The following is a 19,112-nucleotide window of genomic DNA, read 5'->3' as shown; positions in this document are numbered from 1 at the left end:
CATGTGACATTGAAAGTTGAGAATTACCAAACAAGGCAATTCAAAGAATTGCAAATTTCTAAGAGATTGTTGGCCAAAGAGAGATGAGGGGCTTCCCACGTCTGCTACACGCAAATGAAAATACAAGGCAACTGACTAGTACGAAGGTTTCTTTATCAGCTGTCCTTCCAGCTCCTTGGCGATGCATAAGGCCTCCATAGTTTTCTGCCAGTTGGACCAGTTCTGCGCCATATTTTAGGCCTCACCCTATGATACATTGTTGGACGCGAACTTTTTGTTCTGGAACCACGCGTCATATTTCCCACGTACTACAGATGAATTTCCTTCCCAGACACGCACAATCTTTATTTACAAGTTTGTTGTATTGGTTTCGATAGTTACCATATTGATCTTAGAGAGTGAGTGGCCAATCACTTTCCTTCAGTTGCACATATCTGTTAGGTTACTGATGGGTCCTCATAGCCACAGTACTGGCGGTAGCCGATACTTGAGCTATGAATGAAGGTTTGCTAGTAGCAATTACATTGTACCTTACAAGGGGTACAGGTACAGGTACCCTAACAGGCAGTCCCATTCGCCCATCTCCAGCGGACGAGGCCATTAAATGTTGGTGTTTAGAAGGTATTTTGTTCCATTTTTTTTTTTTAGGGAGAATGAGAATCTTTCTGCATTAAAGAGACATGAGACCATTTCAAGTAAAACAAAGATTACTCATTAACGCACAAAAAATCGTTGATTATTGCGAGGTTTTTGATGAAGAGGTCCCAGGAATTTAGAGGGTGTCAGTCCCCCTATATTTTCCCGAATGTCGAAGTTCCAATTAGATAAGTTAAGATGTGATGCGCGCAATGAATGTTTTCTCGAAACTGGACACGCGATGCCCTAAACAAGCTAAGTGAGCCCCTTCTTCCTAACTGAGAAATTTTTCAAGCCTATTTAGTTGAGCCTGACCAAGGCAACACTGCTATCGGACTGGCTGTGGTTGCGCGAAAATAGCAAGAACAATCATTAGAAAAAAAAAAAAAAAACTCTGCCGGTGGCATCTTTGCATCACAATGTGACTACTTGACCTCCGGTTAAAAAGTCTCAATAAAATCTATTTTTATTACACCGATCCAACATCTGTTCTCCCATATGGTAATATCCGTTGTTCTATTGAAAACCGAACAAAGCATGGCGGCACAGGTGTGCAAATGCCACTTGGACAAAATCAAAACATACGCTGTAGAAAAAACTTTGAAAAAATGAGCGTGATACAAATTTCAAGTGGTCGAAGTCATGAGCAAAAAAAGGAAATGGATGTTTTCAACTTCTCTGATAAGGTTACCTTTGTGTGGAACACCAGGAAATCGGCATTGGTAGAGAAGTTTCTCTGACAAGAGAAAGCAGTTTGATATGGCACTTTTTTTTTTTCATGATCCAACCTTCCCACAGAGAAAGTTTCAATGGTTTTCTCACGTCTCCATGACACAGAACCTGTGAGCTCATTTCCTTGACAGAAGAACCGATGGAAAGCGATGGCAAGGATGACCAAGACTGAGACGGTGCATGATTAGACAGAATCAGTCAATGGACAGAGAGGTTGCTGTCAATATGTGTGACTATCGCATGTAAGAGTCAGAGCGGAATGGAGAAATCTGGTGTCTACATCCGGGATGGTCCAACTTAAGGGTGTGTGAACAGCCAAGCCAAGCTACTGTCCTTTTTCTGTCTCGTGCGCGGTTCTCCTTCCACGGAAACATTAGTTGCAAGTACAATATCTCAAACCAAAATCATTAGTCAAAAATTGTCTTCACTTAGAGTTGAAGGAAACTGGTTAATTGAAGGCGTGGTCCTATAAGCAGATGAAGTACAAAGCTTGCTTAACTCTCCTATCATAGAGGCCTTAATCTATATTCCTTAAAATTGTCAAACAAATTCACTTTAGTTTTGTTCTTTTTTATTTATTGTTTTTTTTTTTTTAATCATTTATTCTAGTGGTACTAACATCTATGTTCTTTTGCAGCCTCCAGCTAGTGACTAAAAAAAATATTATCGAAATTTCATTCTGCTGATCTATTAAGACGTCCTGGTTTCCATCTCGGAAACAAATCCGTACACATTGTCATTCGGTTAAGTGGATTTCACAACTGCTTGAGTGTGAAGTATCAATGAAAACCTTGAAATCTCTCAGCATGTCTCACAATCTAATTGAGCTCGTTATGAACGTCGCGGACCGAGGTGATTGAACTCGAAAAGCACAGATTGAGATTTAGCACGGATGTGTGGTAGGATTATAAGGAGTTTAAATGCTACTGACTCTAAGATTTCCAATGATCGGCGGATTTACCACAAAATATGTTCATTTGATATCTGTTGGCGTGCTCAATTATACGCCTCAGAGAAGAGACGGACGGTTATTTTAAGGATACTTTGTTCATTAAAGAGCTTTTTGAGTGCAGCTATGTATCAAGTAAATGTCCAGACCTTTCTGTCATGTTCTACAAATATCCAGGTGAACGGGTGAAAGGTGGGTCATATCCATCTGCAAAGATCCTGATTCCCATATTCTCTTGTGTGAGACCGTAACGTAACGTAACACCTTTCTTATCATCTAATGTTTTGTTTCGCAGTAAATTTGGGGATCTCGGTGAACAACCTCAATATACTGTGTGAAAAACGTCAGACTTTAAAGATATGACCATATATCAGAAGATATATTTGCTTGTTTCTCTTTTTTTCTTCTTTTCCATGCGATAATCTGAAACCGCTTCAGAACGTATTCAAAAGGAGCAACGTCAAAGAGGTTCGAAGGCTAAATACAATTTTCTCCCATGATATAAAATACAAGCGATAGACGCGTGGTCATTTTTCAGCCTTGGAAGATTATTGCTGATTCTCTCAATCTCTTATTTATTCTAGGATGATTATTTTTTTGGCAGATTTGTCAATTTTCTATTGTCTGCAAAACCACCCAGCTGCTTTACGAAAATATTAATTTTTTTTTTAAAAGAAGATATACTCTGGCGATTAAAAAATGCTGGGAAAAAATCCCTTTACTTTCCACGGTTATGAGTACTACAATAACCAATCTGCTCAAATTGAAAAGTACATTTTCGGTCACCTCTCATAGGGGAAAATGTAATTGGACAAGCTTTTGGAAAAGAACTGTCAAAACAAAACCTTATTGTCGCTATTTACCCAAACAAAGCTGTTTTCCCCACAACACCTGATAATACAGGGGTTACTTTTTAAAATATCTTCAACTTTAGATAGATGGAGAGGGCTTTCTATCGAACTTTTTCGCAAATAACTGTTGAAAAAATTATCGTTGTAAATGGCTGTACATGACGTCGTGCGCCTATGCGAGAAATAATTGACTTTCGTAACTAAACAACATGCAAACGCGGCCGGTCCTTGTGAAGTTTTAATGTTTACGCTTATTGTCGTTGCGTCCACCGGCAGATCGATCTTGTAAAGATAACTATGAACATATAATGTTGCAATATTTCTCTTTGAATTAGAAAAAAAATATAACAAAATGTTATGACCTTCTTAGCAACGCTTTTTTATTCATGATTTAAGAATTGAAACAAAATATCAATTAAGCGCGAAAACTCCGATTGAAATACATTTTATTATTAATATCTAAAAATCTAACAATCGAAATGGTCCTTTCGAGATTCTAGAAAATATCATGCTATTTCTTACTCCTTCAACCGTTTAGTGCAATCAAACTTGCACACAAATACACACACAAAACAAATATGAATTCGATTTCGGTATTGTTTTGCAGAAGTCCCTCGCAGTCGGCTAAAATAACTACTACAGATTAGAAGCTAAGTAATTGAAACACTAGTTCGAGCATCTTTTATGCGGAAAAATAAACTGATTTATTCTGTCGCTCATCAATGATATTGAAACAAAATTTCGGTCAAAATAATTTACTATGTATCGTCTGAAATATTGTGAATTTTAACCATTAACAATTAATTTCGCCTGTGATAATGCTGGTTAATTTTTTTTCTACATTACTATGGTATATTTTAATTTCGATTCCAAAATCCTTCGATGGCGATCGTTTTTTTTTTCCCTATTTGGGTAAGTTTCAACTAAGAAAGAGCTATTCTGCTGTTGCTGATGCGATGACTAGTTTAAATATGTGGAGAGACTTCACCTTCAGAACTAATCAATTTGCCTTTTGAAAACAAACTGTTAATTTCCATTTTTCCATGGCCTGAGTGTAGCTTTTGTTTACAATCCGCGATTCTTAGTGAGATTATTTTTCGCAAAGACGTCCTAGGGTGTTATCAAAATGTTGGTCACGGAGATTCTCATCAAAATTGTCCAAGCAAAAATAGTAATAATTGTAATTGCAATAAAATTAGCTTCAAGTGAAAGACCTTCGATGGAAATTTGTTTTGAAGTGCAAGATTTGTTTTTCCCTTTTCTTAGATCAAAAAGTTATCGGTGATAAATAAATAGTATATTTTGCACTTCTTTCTGAAGCCACTCGCTAAGAGCATCAAGTCAGGGAGATTGACCCATGCCTGCTGATCACATGATGTACACTAGCCAATCAAAAATCGGTTTATGCCCGCCTCGGCAACGTCACTTGCTGCCATCTTATTTTCCGATTTCCTTTGAACGAAAAACGATTAGCGGGTCGCTTTTCCTTGTGTTTTGCTCGTTATTTAGGTCCGATGTTTAGGAAGTCATGCTCTTAGCATGACCGCTTCGACTCCCATGCTTCATGGCTCAGACTTGGATGAATGCTGCACCAACGTGTTTGCACTGGTAAGAGTTTACTTCGTTCGATTTATGAGGGTTCTATTTCGGCCTGTCACATGTTACAGTGTTCTGTGAGGTTGTAACTCCTTCTAGAAGCATGTGAATATTTATTTGCCAATTACCAAGAGGACGCTTTGGTCCTCTACTGCAAATAGAAGATCTAGAGTCGAGAATCTGAGGTTAACTTAACGGAAAAAAACCAATTTACGGGCGTGTTGTAGAGTTACTTGCATGTCGTAATGAACATGTCCTCTATTTAACAAACGGTAGAATTAATTCATTCTAAATATTCGCCTTAATTGCCTCCAGTAAGATGAAATCCCTTGCTTCTGAGTGCTGCATCGGAAATAGTGGATCCCGTGTGGCTTGAACTAAAACGTATGCATGAAATCTTGGCTGAAAAATCGTATCGCTGGGAAGCCGTATACACGGCTGCTGTAGAAGTGAATAGATTCTGTGGTAGGGATTTGAAGGGTTAACCAGAGTTGATTTTACAAACAACTTGCTTTGGCGCTTTGCATTCGTTTACACGAATCATTCAGAGATTCCTTTTGTTTGTCTTCAATGGGGAATCTTTCTCGTCATAGGAATTGCATCGCCGTGCGTACATGGACGAGACAAGCGATTATCCAGTCGTCCATTCGTCTCGCATTATGACATTTCTCAGGATATACGTGCGTGCTTCTAGGGATTATTTTCTCAAGTCGTAAATAAAACTCTAATATGTATGTAGTTTGCGCGAAGCTTTAAAAAGTGTACCTTTACTATTATGCCATCGTTATTAGCAGACTAACGCGTTTGCATTGATTCCTAACCGATATATTCATTGAATAGGCATTTTACCTGCAAAGCGAAGGCCGTATGCTGGGCAATATTTTTTCCGGTAGAAGGGCCGATTTTTAGTATTGAATTTAATTTCGTCGCACTGCTACAAATAGTGCCTAAGGATTGACTTAACTGTGCGGTAGTGTTAACTATTGAAGTATTCATGTTCTCTAGAAGGTTAAAATTAACCAGAAATCAGGGGCACCAGTGTTATTTTTGCCCTAACATATTTATCGCTCGAACTTGTCGCGGTGTCAAATGTAGAACTGTCTAACTCTTCAGTGAGAGAAACCGACAGACTGAATAATTAATAAGATGACTGGGTTTTTATTGAGAAAGAATTGATCTTTACTTGTTTACTCCTGGGTAAATGTTTCATGTAAGCAAAGAGACTGTCTCCGCGACAGTTTCAATTCGATGAACTCATCGTAATCTTCAGCGCAAGGGGATGAAACATTCGTATAATATCAGAGTTTTCCTCCTTGCACGTTAATTAATTTTGATGCAAGGTGTACTATAGAATGATAATTACGTATAACTACAATGGCACAGTGTCGGCGGATATTTTATTTTCATCGTATTGTGTCTGTATGGAAGGAGAGATATTCTCAAGTAACTTTCTCCTCGTGAATGTTGTAGATTTCATGTCAATTTCGGAGGGCAATGAACGACGTCATTGACACATTTATAGCGCCATCGATAGCTTATTTCAATGTTGTTGTGCAGTGGCAGATTTTTGGTTTGATTGTGCTTTGTGAATTTGAAATGTATCTCTAAAGTGGTCATAGATCTCAGTGGTTTTAAGCTTCATATTGGCCCATGACAAATAATAAACTGCAATTCACAGATAAGTGAACCATATTTGAGTATAGGTATTAACAGGTTAATCTGTTAAATTTATCACCTCGGTAATCAAACGAGATGCAGGCGAAAACTGTAATTTGGTAAAGAAATTTCAGTTTCTCCTTTACAAAATTTCATTTTTCTGAGAACTTTTAAGAATTTTTTTTGCTCACAAAACTGGTTCACTAAACACTAATCAGAAATTATTGATCAATGGTATATTTTTATGGAATATAATTGTGAAACAGGGAAAGATTTTAAGATACAGAAGGGGTATGTACATATCCTTGTAATTACACTGTGTGACTGTTCAGTCGTATGTTTGTGTAAATTGTTGTCTGAAAGGATTCTTCTCTGTTATTTGATTCTCATATTGTAAAGTGCTGTGAAAGATATACTGTGAACAGTTGTGTAGGAATACATGGCATCCTTGGTCTTCCAACTGAGGCTTTTGTCTACTAAGTACTAAGTTAGTGTGGTAATTTAAGTTTCTCTTGCATTTCCTGGTTGGGTTTGACACCTCCTTTCCATAGAGATAGTTAAGCACCAAAAATAAAATTTCATGTATTTTATGTGGACAACAAACAAACTGTTGGTGTCCGAAAATTTATGTAGATAGGATTCAAAATGACTGTGTGTTAATTTAGTGTGCATGGTTGGGTTTATACTTACTCTCTTGGGTTTATACTTACTCTAAAAGAAACAGTAGCGATTCCACATTTGTAAGAATGGTTACTTTTGTAATAACATTTCTACTATTTACATGTAGCTATTCATGTTGTTGTACATCTCAGTGGATATTTGTGATTCTGAAAGTTTCTGTGCTTAATTTACAAAGGTATTGATTGAGTGACAATGCCATATTACCAACAGATAGTTGAGGTTTCCTAAAAGTGGTATCCTGTCTTATTAATGTCATTGACACTTTGTGTTTGCTAGATTTTATTTGTTTTTTTTTCTTTCGTTTGTGTTTTGTTCTGTTTTTTTAATGCACGATTGTGACAATGTTCGGATGATATTCTGCTTCCTTATTTCAGTGAGACTGCTCAAGTATTTCATTTTGTGATAAACTGAATTCTTTATTAGATTGTATTTTTATCTCCCAAAACTTGTTATTATCTTCTAAACCATGTGTCAATTAAAGGGTTTACATTAGGCTGAGCTGTGTTGTTGTGGTTATGCTGTTGTGACATTAATTAGATTCCACATACATGTTGTAGTTTTACAGCACTGCTGTGGTGAACTACCACGGCATTTATTTTTGGTTTCTCTTCACGGAAGGTTTAAAAACATTTGACCTGATCTGTGCCCTTAGGAGCTAAAACACTGATCATTTTTTTACTCTTCTCTTACAAAAGGCTTTCAACTTCCTGTTTAGATTATGGTCAAAAAATTATTATGGCATATTAATTACATGTTAGTCAAATGTCTCTGAAAGAAATGGATTATTCATTTTTGTCACAAACATGGGACCATGATCACTTCCAAACAAGTAACATCACTCTTTATTCAATTAAGTGCAATAAAAGCTTAAACACACTGTTTTTTTTGTTCTATTTATACAAATGTTTGCTTGTTTACACCAAGAGTAACAATACTTGATACTGTGTGATTGTTGTAAAATCAGTTTTTGTTATTTTTTGAAGTTGATTAGAGTGGAAAAGAATTGTTGTTGTTGTTGTTTGTTTTTAAACAAATGTGGATGTTTCATGGAATGTTAAAAAATGCTACAACTTTTATCACATTATAGAATTCTATGAGGATTGATATGCACATAATTGTTAAAATTAGTATAGCTACTCACGGAGGCTTTGCAACTGTAAGTTATTAGTATAGTTACTACTGCTACTCTAATTTTCATTTAATTTTCAGTGTCATGTGTTATTGTTATTATTATTATTGTTGTTGGTGATAGTCGTGTTTTTAAGATTAAATAGTTATGCACCACCACCCCCAGTGAGGGGAAGGAAAAATGGTTTGCCAGAATTGTTAAGAAGGAAAACCTGTCAAGCCTGACAAGGAAAGATTTATTACTCAAAACCTCAACTGATGTAATTTACACTTTGTCTGGGAAATAATATCCTTTTGCCTAAGAAGTTTTCATGTCTGAAAAACCCAGCATATCAAATTTTGGAAAGTAGGCCTGTCAAAAGAACACCTGTGTTTTGTGGGAGGTCTCATCATTGATTGCAGAATTATTTGTGATGAATTCCACTAAATTTTGAAATTGTCCATAGATTTAATCAACACTTTGTACAAAGGCAATGTTATAGTGCTGCACAATGTATGTTTGGTGAGTGTGACCATGTTGGACATGAAGACAGGTTGAATGTTCTAGAGGATGAGATTAACTTTTGTGGTTGCTGTTTAAGTCAGGCTTAGCTCCATTTCTTATCCGCTTAGAAGTTCCAGAATGAGTCTTTGTTGTTTAAATGTATATCATACAACTATAAGTGTAGTGAGAGGGTGTTGTGATATTTAAGTTAACTTTCCAGAATGAGCAGGAAAAATGGCTCCCTCATTTGTAGTAACAAGAGCTGACCACTTTTCATTATCTTGCCATACTTTCTGACATTTAACACGTGGTTTGTTATAAAAATAGCAATGTCTGTTATCAAATTATTCATAGCTGTTGGGAGTAACAGAATTGCAATGATCTAACTTTTATTTATGTTGAGTCATTATTTTAAAATTATTTTGGATATTTGGAATTGCATTGTAAATGAAATGAAATTAGGGAAATAACCTACATATTTCTTTTTATAATTGTTTTTTCCTAACATCATATTCCCAAATATACTATGGGAAAAAATGTTTAGGTGATATTGCACAGGCCTACTAGCTGGTTGTTTTTCATTATAAAAATAATTATTGGTAAAGTGAAAGAAACAGCATTCAAATTATTTTAACAATCATGGAGATGTAATTAATGAAGTGTAGCTATCTTCTTTACACAAGCTATGGTTTCTTTAATTTTCTAAGGTTGTTATTTGAAAAAACAATTTTGCACAAAACAATGGGCTAATGGAAAGGTCACACTATAAATGCAAGCATCTCAGTGCAGAAAAATGATTGTTTTTTCATAACTTGATATCAAAGAAGACATTTCAATAATTGTAAATAAATTTTAAGTTCTGTAGAGGAACAAAGTTATTACTCTAAAAGTATTAAATTATGTTAGACAAACAAGAATATTTTTTTTGATTGTTGTTTTGGTATTACTGTTGTGTATGTATGGTACATAACTGTAGTTAGGTATTGAAAAAGGCGGTTGTAATCTTCTTCATGATAGTTTGTGGGTTTCAAGATCATGATTTGTTGCTTGTATTGAATCAGACTGTCTTATGTTATTATGCATGAAATATGCTAAAGACAAGAGTTTCATTTGAAACGTGACTGTATGATGCAGGGAATAGATTAGGTGAGTGCTTCCAATGAAGTTCTAACTATGAGTTGACATCTGGATGGTAACAATGATGATCGTATCTAGCAATATGTTTGATAAAAACCTTTTTAGATTTGTTTTAGGAATAAGCCACCTTTGAATTACAAAAGAAGGCCTTTTGGAAAAGTAACATAGTCCGAATGTGAATTATCAAGGAACTGCAGTTTAGTTCAATTTAGAAGACCATTCGTAATTAAGTGAAATGAATACTCCTGAATTTGAATTATTTCAAACACTGGTGTCGTTAAACTTGAAAATGAATTTATATTTCATCACTTGTTTATGGTGTGGACTGATAGTGTGGCACTTTTGGTTTATTGAATGTTTTTTATATTTTTTTGGTTTTTGTGTGTGATGCTGTAGCAGGTGGTTTTTTGCTTTAGGACTCATTTAGTATCTTAGTTTTTACATATCCAATGGATTAGCCTGTCATGTGATCGGAGATAGTTTTTTAATTTTTTACTTTTTTTTTTTCATGCAAATTGTTGCCATTTTGTGCTTCAGTTTGTGTAATTCTACTAAATCATTCTGTTGGGGTCATATGGATACATAAACATGTCTTTTCAAACTAATCTAGAACATACATACCATGTTCATGTGTCTGTTTACTTGTTCTTTAAATTGCAAAGGTCTATTATTCATAATTCATTGCAAATCTTGGACCCTCAGGATATTTTTAGTTCAGATGTAGTTATTAGAACTTCACTAAACCCTCTAGGCTTATTTTGGTAATGCATTGTTGAGCTAGTCAAAGTAGGCACCAATCTGATGTTTTTATTTCAACTCCAGTATACACTGTACAAGCACAGATTCAGCCCATATTTACTTTCCACAATTAGGCAATTAGGTGAGGTCTTCCTTTTCCTTGGTATTTACATATAAAGTTCTTCCTGTGTTTCCTTTCACCATCTTTGCTCTTAAATGGGTTTACACAGACATAACATTCTAGTCATTAGTGGCACAATACTGGGCCATGACACGTAACAGTCATGCCAATACCATTAAAAACACCTTCTGGACATTAATTTTCATAATTTCATGAGTGATCGATGTTTGGAGTCTTGCCGAACCTATCAGCAATTATTATTAAAAATGTTTCAGAAAGACTGCTATGGACAAGCTGTATGATGAGTGCTATTTTGGGTAATAACCAGCCGGTGCATCCATAAATAGAATCTCAAGGGGGCATTTTTGCTATCTACTTCACTCATATATTAAACCATATTTTTATGCTTCAGCTAGGTTGAAATTGTGATCAGTCTTGTAGAAATCAATCCTTGTGTATTATTCAATTTTCTTTAATTTCCTTTAAAAATTTCCAGTTTTTATAGTTCTATGCCACTTTTAATTCTGGTATATTTCTGTAATTTACATTTTGCCTTATCTTCCGTTGTTTGTGACAGCCATATAGACATTGTAATACATGTAAGCACTCCATTGGTCTTATATTCTGCTTAATGATATGTCCATCTGTCAAGTTTATCCAAATTTAGCTATAAAACATTAGTTTTATCAACTTTTCTAAATTAGTTCAGTCTACTTCCCCTTTTCAAGCCAGCATGTGGTAAAAATGTTGCACCATTCTATACTGGATCTGTCTCTTAGCTAACCTGTTACACCCTAATATCATTATGCATATGTGCCAAACTATTCTGTATACCTTTACTGAGGCACTGACATGGAGAATTTGTCTAACAATTGAGAGGTTCTTTCGTTGGATATCATTTCCTTTCTCGTCCCCTATCATGCATCTTAATGTTTAATTCAGTGGTGGTACTTAAGTAGAGACTATAGGAGAGTTCAAGAATTGTCAAGCTGCATGTGCATAACACTTTCTATAATATGTGTTTTTCAGTTGTAGGCATAAACTGTGATATCATCAATTTTAATGAGAATTCTATCATGTGATCCTATCAATGAATATGATCCAGTCATCATCTGGTTGCTTAGAGGCTGTGACCAATACTTCTGAAAAAAAAAAGATTTAATAGGAGATTGTGTTTAAAGTGAAGTATCATTATCAGTATTTTTTTTGGCTAATTTAAATCACTGTGATAGAGTTTTTTGTTTCGTTTTGTTTTGAATTTTACTTTATGTTGCTTTCATTTACAGTAATTTGATACTAAAGTTGGTTTTATTTACACAAGACTGTTACAAAGCTCTTGACAATCAGGATGAAACACTGAGTACAAAAAGGAAATGAGCTTGTTCCTTTGTTTTGCAAATTGATCATTTACAACACTCATAATTGAATATGCAATAGTTCTGACATGGCATTTTTATCCAAAAGAAGTGGTCATACATTTATTCATCTATCACTTTTTTCTGAAACAGTTTGAAATTTTTAAGGTAGGTGTACCAAATTATATTTACATTAAGTGACATTTAAAATGGTGTGTTAGGAAACCTCTGAGCCATATATCTCTCAGTATCTTACAAGATGTTTGCAGTGTCTTTAAGTCAATATGCGGCATTTTGCTATTAACAGATATATTGTCATTTGACAATAACATCTGTCGTGATTGAAATTTAGAGGTGTTTCAAAGGTCAGTTGTCAATTGAAATCCATTTTATGATATATATTTTTAGTATTTGTCTGTATCAACAAAATATTAAAAAAAAGCAAGTTGTAGATGTTAGATACCAGTGAAGACTTAAGTGTAATGAAAGATGATACATGGTTTTTCTCTGGTTATCAGAGCAAGATTTAAAGTCTACTTAACCCATTAATGCTTAGGTGTGTCAAGCATTTATTTTCTCCTCAATAGGTCTTGTTTACTAATGAAGCTGGTTTTTTCTTAGAAAAATTTCTAATGTCAGTTCCATAGGATGTGTACACTGTATAGAGAAAAGTATACTCAATAAAATGCAGAGTGATTTTATGGTGTAAAACCATGAAGGAAGTGTGGAAGACATTGTGTTCTTAACTCTTTCAAACCCAAGATCTAATTAATAATTTTTTTATTGTCTATGATACAATTCCCATGGTGTTGGATAGAATTTGGTATTGGATCAACCAATAATCCCTTAATTGATGTTTTTCTTTATTCTCATCACTTTTGTGCTTCATATTGTTTTGATATGGTAAAGAGAAATTCTGACTTGATCAGACTCAAGATTGAAAGGTTTAACTGGTAATAAATAGACTGGAATGTATATCTAGAGGTCTGTATTTAAGCCTTTGGGTGGTCGTCATGTTTTGTTTTGTAGACAGGGAACTAAACTCTCACAGTGTTCATTGCCAGCCTGGAGTGTAAATTGGTGCCAATGATGTGTCAGGGTAGCCGGTAAAATGTTAAGGGGCTACCCTGCCCTGGGCTGAAATTTTTTATCTAATAAGCTGCATTATACACATATTTTGATTGGTTTTTATCCATGATCTATTTGAGAACAATGCTTAGATGATGTCAGCTTTGGCAAATGTGTTTTACCTTGCTGTGTTCTTTTACAGACTGATTTATGTGGGTTAAAATGGCGCAAGTATGTTTTCAATTTCACGTGCCAAGCCAATCCTTCAGAGGATCCTGTGTTGAAGTCATTTTCAGCAGCTCTCAGTCATGATATCCTCTGTGCATGGCGGAGGTGCCCTTTGACAGGCTGTCAATCAGGTGGAGATCCTAAGAGTATCAGTGGTGCAAAGGAATTGTGGGTTTTCTGGTTTGGTGACGATCCCAATTTACAAGGGATTGTATCTGCAGAGCTAAAAGGTAATGGCTCACCCTTTTTATAACAACAAGTTCTTTAAAAGGTTATGTCTCATCAGGCACTTTTCCCTCAAACTTTTCCTTTGAGATTTCACATGGGAAGTTTCTCCTTTTTTGAACATGTTGTGTTTTGAATGCTCTGGAATCATCAAGTTTTGCATACAGTTAAAGTTTTGCATCTGTAAGGTTTTGGTAATTTTGCAGTATTTTGTTATCAAGTCTTAAAGATTAAATTACATCATAAAAGTGTTACACTCGGCAAGATCCAATTTAGCTTTTGTCATGGTGATCAAAAGCACAAGACATTAAAAATAGCAGTGACGATCTGTTTACATCACATGACATATTATCCTGTCTATGTGTTTGGTGTTTGTACAAAATTGTTCCTGTTTGTAGGAATTTGATACAGCTGTTTGTACAGAATTGTTCCTGTTTGAAGAAATTTGATACAGGTGTGACCACTTGATCTCTCAAAGGGGTCAATCCTAAAATTAAGCTTTACCATATGCGATGAGTTTGTCTTGCTATTTGGATTATTAGAAGGATTATTTAATAACTGTAACACAGCTATGTGTACTTTACTTTGTTAATTTTTTTTTTAAATTATTTTTTATAGAATCATGCCATGGGTGTTGGGAAGATGGTTTGCCTCATGAACCAAGATCGTTATTATTCAAAGCTTTACATAATTTATTAGAAAGGTAAGACAAGTGCACAATGGTGCTATGGTTATTTTTAGCCCTTTCACTCCCATGATCTCATCACTAATTTTCTTTCCTGTCAGCTATACATTTTGCATGATATTACAAGAGGAACCATGTGCCTTAGTTACTGCCTCAGTGGTCATTTGAAATGACCAATTGTGCATTATAAGACAATAGAGGAGTTGACGGAAAGAACCAAGTCTAATCGAAAAGGGTCCTCAGGAGTCTGAGAAACTGCTTGGAATATGTAAATCACATGTCGTCAGCTGTCACAGTTTAACTTGTGAGCACAATTTCTACTTATTCCAGAAGCCTTTTCATGTTGGGTTTTCAAAAACAAATGGTCTGTTTCTTTTCCTTTCATAGTGATAGAGTCTGTTTTTCTTGTAAGATACTTGAGTGCTGTTTACATGAGCTTGACATTAATATATTACCCCAGAAATTAATTCAAAGGGTTCCAAGTAGCAGAACTTCAGTCAAATGTCAAAAAAATTTGGGTTTTGTTCTTTAAAGCTAACAGTAGGCTAAATCAAGTTGGGTCACAAAGAAAACACAAACTACAGCTTGTTTGGTTTTACACATCAGAAATTGTGTATACTCTCAGGAGCAGACCCTACATCATTGGAGTTTCTTGTGCAGAGATCAACAAGTTGTGATGAAAACTCTATAAAAAAAAAGAAGAGCAAACACAGAGTTTTGTGACTTTATTAAACTGTTAGTTTCTCTCATGGCTGTTCCCTTGGCTGTTGCGCAGCGTTTCTTTCTGTGACATCCATCTCGCATTGTTCGGTGTGTGCACATTCAGCGTTATTTCAACATTTCACAAAGGAATAGGATATGAAATTTAACTAACAACTCACTGTATAAAGGACGACAATCAAGCTGAAGATTTCAGACAACTTCTTGGTTTTCTGGATTTTTGGTGATGAGTCCTGAAAAAAATTTCATTTTCACATTTGTGCAGACATTTAAATTACTTCAGGTTTTTATAACATTTCTTTTTCATTCCTGCATCTTTCTTTTTTAGATGTCTACTGTCAAGAAAATTTGTTCGTTTGGGAAAATGGTTTACAAAACCATGTGAAAGCAGTTTGGTGGAGAATTCAAGGTGGATTGTTGTTTTACTTTTTCAATAATATGTATGTATATGTGGTTTGTTCAAGAGGCCATGAAAACCATGAAAATCAGCATTTACATAATAATAGTCTGCCTTGTATTGGTAACATAAACCATAACCTCAATTCATCCTGAGCCTAGGTGAGAATCCTATTGTCTTCACAATGATGATTGATGTAACAATAGCATTTGTGTTCTTTTGTCTTCAGCAATCATCTTTCATTCTCATTTTCCTTCTTTATCCATGGGGAGAGTTCTGTTTGTACAGCTGTTGAAATTCAACAGCAACAGAAGATGCGCCATCTTACACTTGAAGATGTAGCTGTTGCAGCAACCAAACAGGAAGGGCTCCCAGGTATAGTTATATATCACAAATGGTTGCTTGTTTACTAGCCAGAACTGTAAATCACTGTTGTATATTGGACTGAAGTACTGATAAGGGAAATGGGCTCACAGTTTATTGGATAAATTAATTTCTTGTAAAAAAATCCCATCCTTAGAAAAGGAATGGGAAAAGGAAAGAATGGAACAGATTTTGAAATATATAGCATACTGTGCATTGTTCTCCTTAATTTTAGCACAATAGGTGAGAGCTCTTTTTGACCTGGCAGGTAAATCCTTGCAACTGTTGAATTTCTAAGAATTTTGGGCACTTTTAGGTGGTATTAGGCTGCATACATGGGGTAAACTTTCTTGGTTATTGCATGATAAGGAGAACACTGATTGTACTGCTTGTGAAGTTTTAGCAAAACAATTAAAAAAAACATCTTGAGACTGACCAAGGGGAAAAAATTACTCTAGAAAACAAAGGATGTCAGTTGTCTTTGACATAAATGGTTTTATCTAACTTTTGGACCACAAACACAAGCTACATGTAGATATTTTAGCTCTCTTCATTTCTGCCAAACACAGGCCCCAAATTGGCAACCTTTGCTGCAAATTCAGTCCACAAAAATTTTTCAAGTTTTGATGTTGACCAAAATGGTGGCAGCTCAGAGTGCTGTGGCTGGAAGGCTGCTTGTGGTTGACCTTTAGTTAGTCTTAACCCTTTTACATGTTTCAGAGAGCTTATTCTGTGTATCTCTACCTTCAGTTTTACTGGGTCCATATGGATTGTCAGGATTTCTTACTGGGCAAACAAGCCACATGGAAGAGATGGTGTCAGCCAAACTTGTGGAAGAGTGGAAGAAGTTTTATCCTCTTGACTACAGTTCTGATTGGAGTGAGCCAGCAAGCTTGTGTCAGGATAAGGGTGTGCCTGTGGCAGTGATGGTTGTTGTGGAAGAAACACAGATGTGGTATCCATCCATGTATGTTGTTGTGCCATATGAGAAGAATACACCAGTTGGTGAGTGTTTTGCAGTGAATAAATAATAACCATATTAATTTTATTTGATCAAGTACCTAACCTGTGGTGAGCAAGTACACCATACTTGCACCTCTAGTAAGCACCCACCCCATTAGTTGGAAAAGTTAATAAGTGCCTAGCCTGGAATGAGTGGATGAGAGGCCCCAGTGAATACTTTTAGTAATATTTAACAAAAATAACACAAGTAATGAACTCAGGCGTAATTGTTGATTGTCCAGACCAGGGTAGTTAGGAAAAAAAAAAGACTTTTTGGCAAGTGTTACTGACACCTCAACAACAATGAGGAAGTCATTATTGCAGGCTAGAGAGGAATGAATTTTCATAGATTGTCTGAAGCCTGTTTTTCAGAAACTGATCTATCTGATCTGATCTGTCTGTTGCACCATGATAGTATGTGTACTTTACTGGAAACATAATTACTTCACATGCATACAGTTACAGAATCACATTCAGCAATCTTGATGGACTAATCCTTGTAACCATTTAACCCTTTACCTTTAACCTTCTGCAGATGGGTCAGTGCCACCCAAAACTGGTGCAGTGACCTGCTCTGGTCCAACATCACTAACCCCTCCAGCATCTCCTCTTGATCCCAACTCTACAGATGTTGTTACAGGTCCTGCAAATCTGCCTCCAGCACCTAATTTAACCTCAGGGGGAGTCATAGACAAGAAGAAGCTGACACATTCCTTGGTACAAGAAGTTTGGCAAGAGATCACAGTCACCAAACCTGCAGCAAAGTATGTAAACTTACAAACCATGTTTCCTGTAGACAAAGGCTGGAAATTATATTAATCTTATTAAGTTCCAAAACTGTTGAACATCTGAGGATAGGACTAAAAGTGACTGTCTCCTAGTCAATCTTGAAAGAAACCAGACTTTTAAAGCAAAAGGCTGACCTTCGACAGGTGGGAATGAAAATTCCAGGTCTCCATCTAGTTGCTGGGTACTCTCTGTGAAAGCTCCTTATTGCTGTGAGAAGGGGCAAGCCATACAAAATCAAGATAAATACAGAACTTTAACCCTTTAACTCCCATGAGTGACCAAGATAGAATTTCTCCTTACAATGTCAATACAATATTAAGCAGACAAGTGATGAGAATAAAGAAAAATATTAATTAGGGGATTATTAGTTGATCCAATACCAAATTCTTGAGATTAGCATCACAAGAACTAAATGGCAGACAGTAAGGAGAATTACTAAAGAGATCTTGGGAGTTAAACGGTTAATTGAAAATTTCCTTCGTGATGATGTTGAGAAAAATCTCTTGAGAGGCATTTCAGCATTTTCAGAATTGAAAATTTTGAAAGACACTATGATAAGTCTAAGTCTTAGTAAAAGCTGACTGGCTAAGAGGATCTAACTTGATAGCTTTATGGTGCTTTCTAGAAAATACCTCTACTGATGTTTGAAATATACATTTTCTGTGTGGGAACCCAGCTGGGTAGTGTAATGCACAGCTGCAACACTCCTGCATGTTTTACCTCAATTACAGGGATAAGGTTTATATTAAATTTTGTTGGATATAAAAAATATACATACATACATACATACATATATATATATATATATATATATATATATATATATATATATATATATATATATATATATATATATATATATATATATATATATATATATATATATGTTACTGCCTGACTGACAAGTACTGTCCTTTCTTCTCAGCAAAAACACCTCCCTGAGCAGTATTTCAAAATCAACTCCATCTTTTATGAAGGCAGACAGTTCAGGTGATACTACTGTACCAACAGGACAATGGGATTTCGAGGAGCCTTTCAAGCGCACTTCCTGTTCTTGTACCTCAAGTAGTAACATTAGCAGGTAAGTTGCTAAGCAATGTAAGTAGTCAGTTGTTACAATAATGAATTTATCTTTCTGCATAAATGGAGACAAAGCAGTTTTCAGGTCAGTTGTAATGAATGCATCAAAATTATCCACTAGTGGCCACCTTGTTTTTAACTGAGGAGCCATATTGTGTGTCCTTTGAATAAATGAGTACTTTCCTTGCATTCAATTTGGTTGCTAAGCAAATATTTGGAAGTTTTAGCATTTGGAAGAAGCATCAAGAAATTCAATAAAATTTTGGATTAAAAAAGTCAATCTTTCCATCATAATCCTTTACACCTTAACATTGGTACATCAGTATTCTGGATACTCTTCTCTTTACATTTCCTTTGTGTCTGACAAGGAGAAGTTGTTTATCAATCAAAGCCTCCCAGTTTGGCAATCATTTTCTTTATTCTCATGATCTTTATAAGTGATTCAGCAGTTTTACTGTAAGGAGAAATTAGATGCTGGTCACACTCTTAGG

General features: G+C 35.4%; 1 protein-coding gene across 6 annotated transcripts in view; it reads left to right on the top strand.

Moving 5' to 3' along the window:
• The first annotated feature begins 4,560 nt into the window (after window positions 1–4,560).
• Window positions 4,561–19,112, top strand: part of LOC113686465 (mediator of RNA polymerase II transcription subunit 13-like) — a 31,936-nt gene continuing 17,384 nt past the window's right edge. For 3 of the 6 annotated variants that reach the window (XM_089189903.1, XM_027204096.2, XM_089189902.1), the window contains exons 1-8: window positions 4,579–4,776; window positions 13,335–13,590; window positions 14,204–14,288; window positions 15,319–15,399; window positions 15,617–15,762; window positions 16,501–16,755; window positions 17,288–17,516; window positions 18,467–18,622. In XM_089189903.1, the coding sequence (XP_089046029.1) occupies window positions 4,708–4,776; window positions 13,335–13,590; window positions 14,204–14,288; window positions 15,319–15,399; window positions 15,617–15,762; window positions 16,501–16,755; window positions 17,288–17,516; window positions 18,467–18,622 (1,277 nt within the window). In that variant the 5' untranslated portion in view covers window positions 4,579–4,707. Of the gene's footprint in view, window positions 4,777–13,334; window positions 13,591–14,203; window positions 14,289–15,318; window positions 15,400–15,616; window positions 15,763–16,500; window positions 16,756–17,287; window positions 17,517–18,466; window positions 18,623–19,112 lie in introns of all 6 variants that reach the window. The other 3 variants (XM_089189904.1, XM_027204109.2, XM_027204088.2) reach the window with 2 other exon arrangements.

This window comes from Pocillopora damicornis, chromosome 12 (genome assembly GCF_964200805.1).
Source record: "Pocillopora damicornis chromosome 12, jaPocDami1.2, whole genome shotgun sequence".
Taxonomy (NCBI): domain Eukaryota; kingdom Metazoa; phylum Cnidaria; class Anthozoa; order Scleractinia; family Pocilloporidae; genus Pocillopora; species Pocillopora damicornis.
The sequence above is the reverse complement of the archived record's forward strand: the minus strand, read 5'-3'. Positions and strand labels throughout refer to the sequence as shown.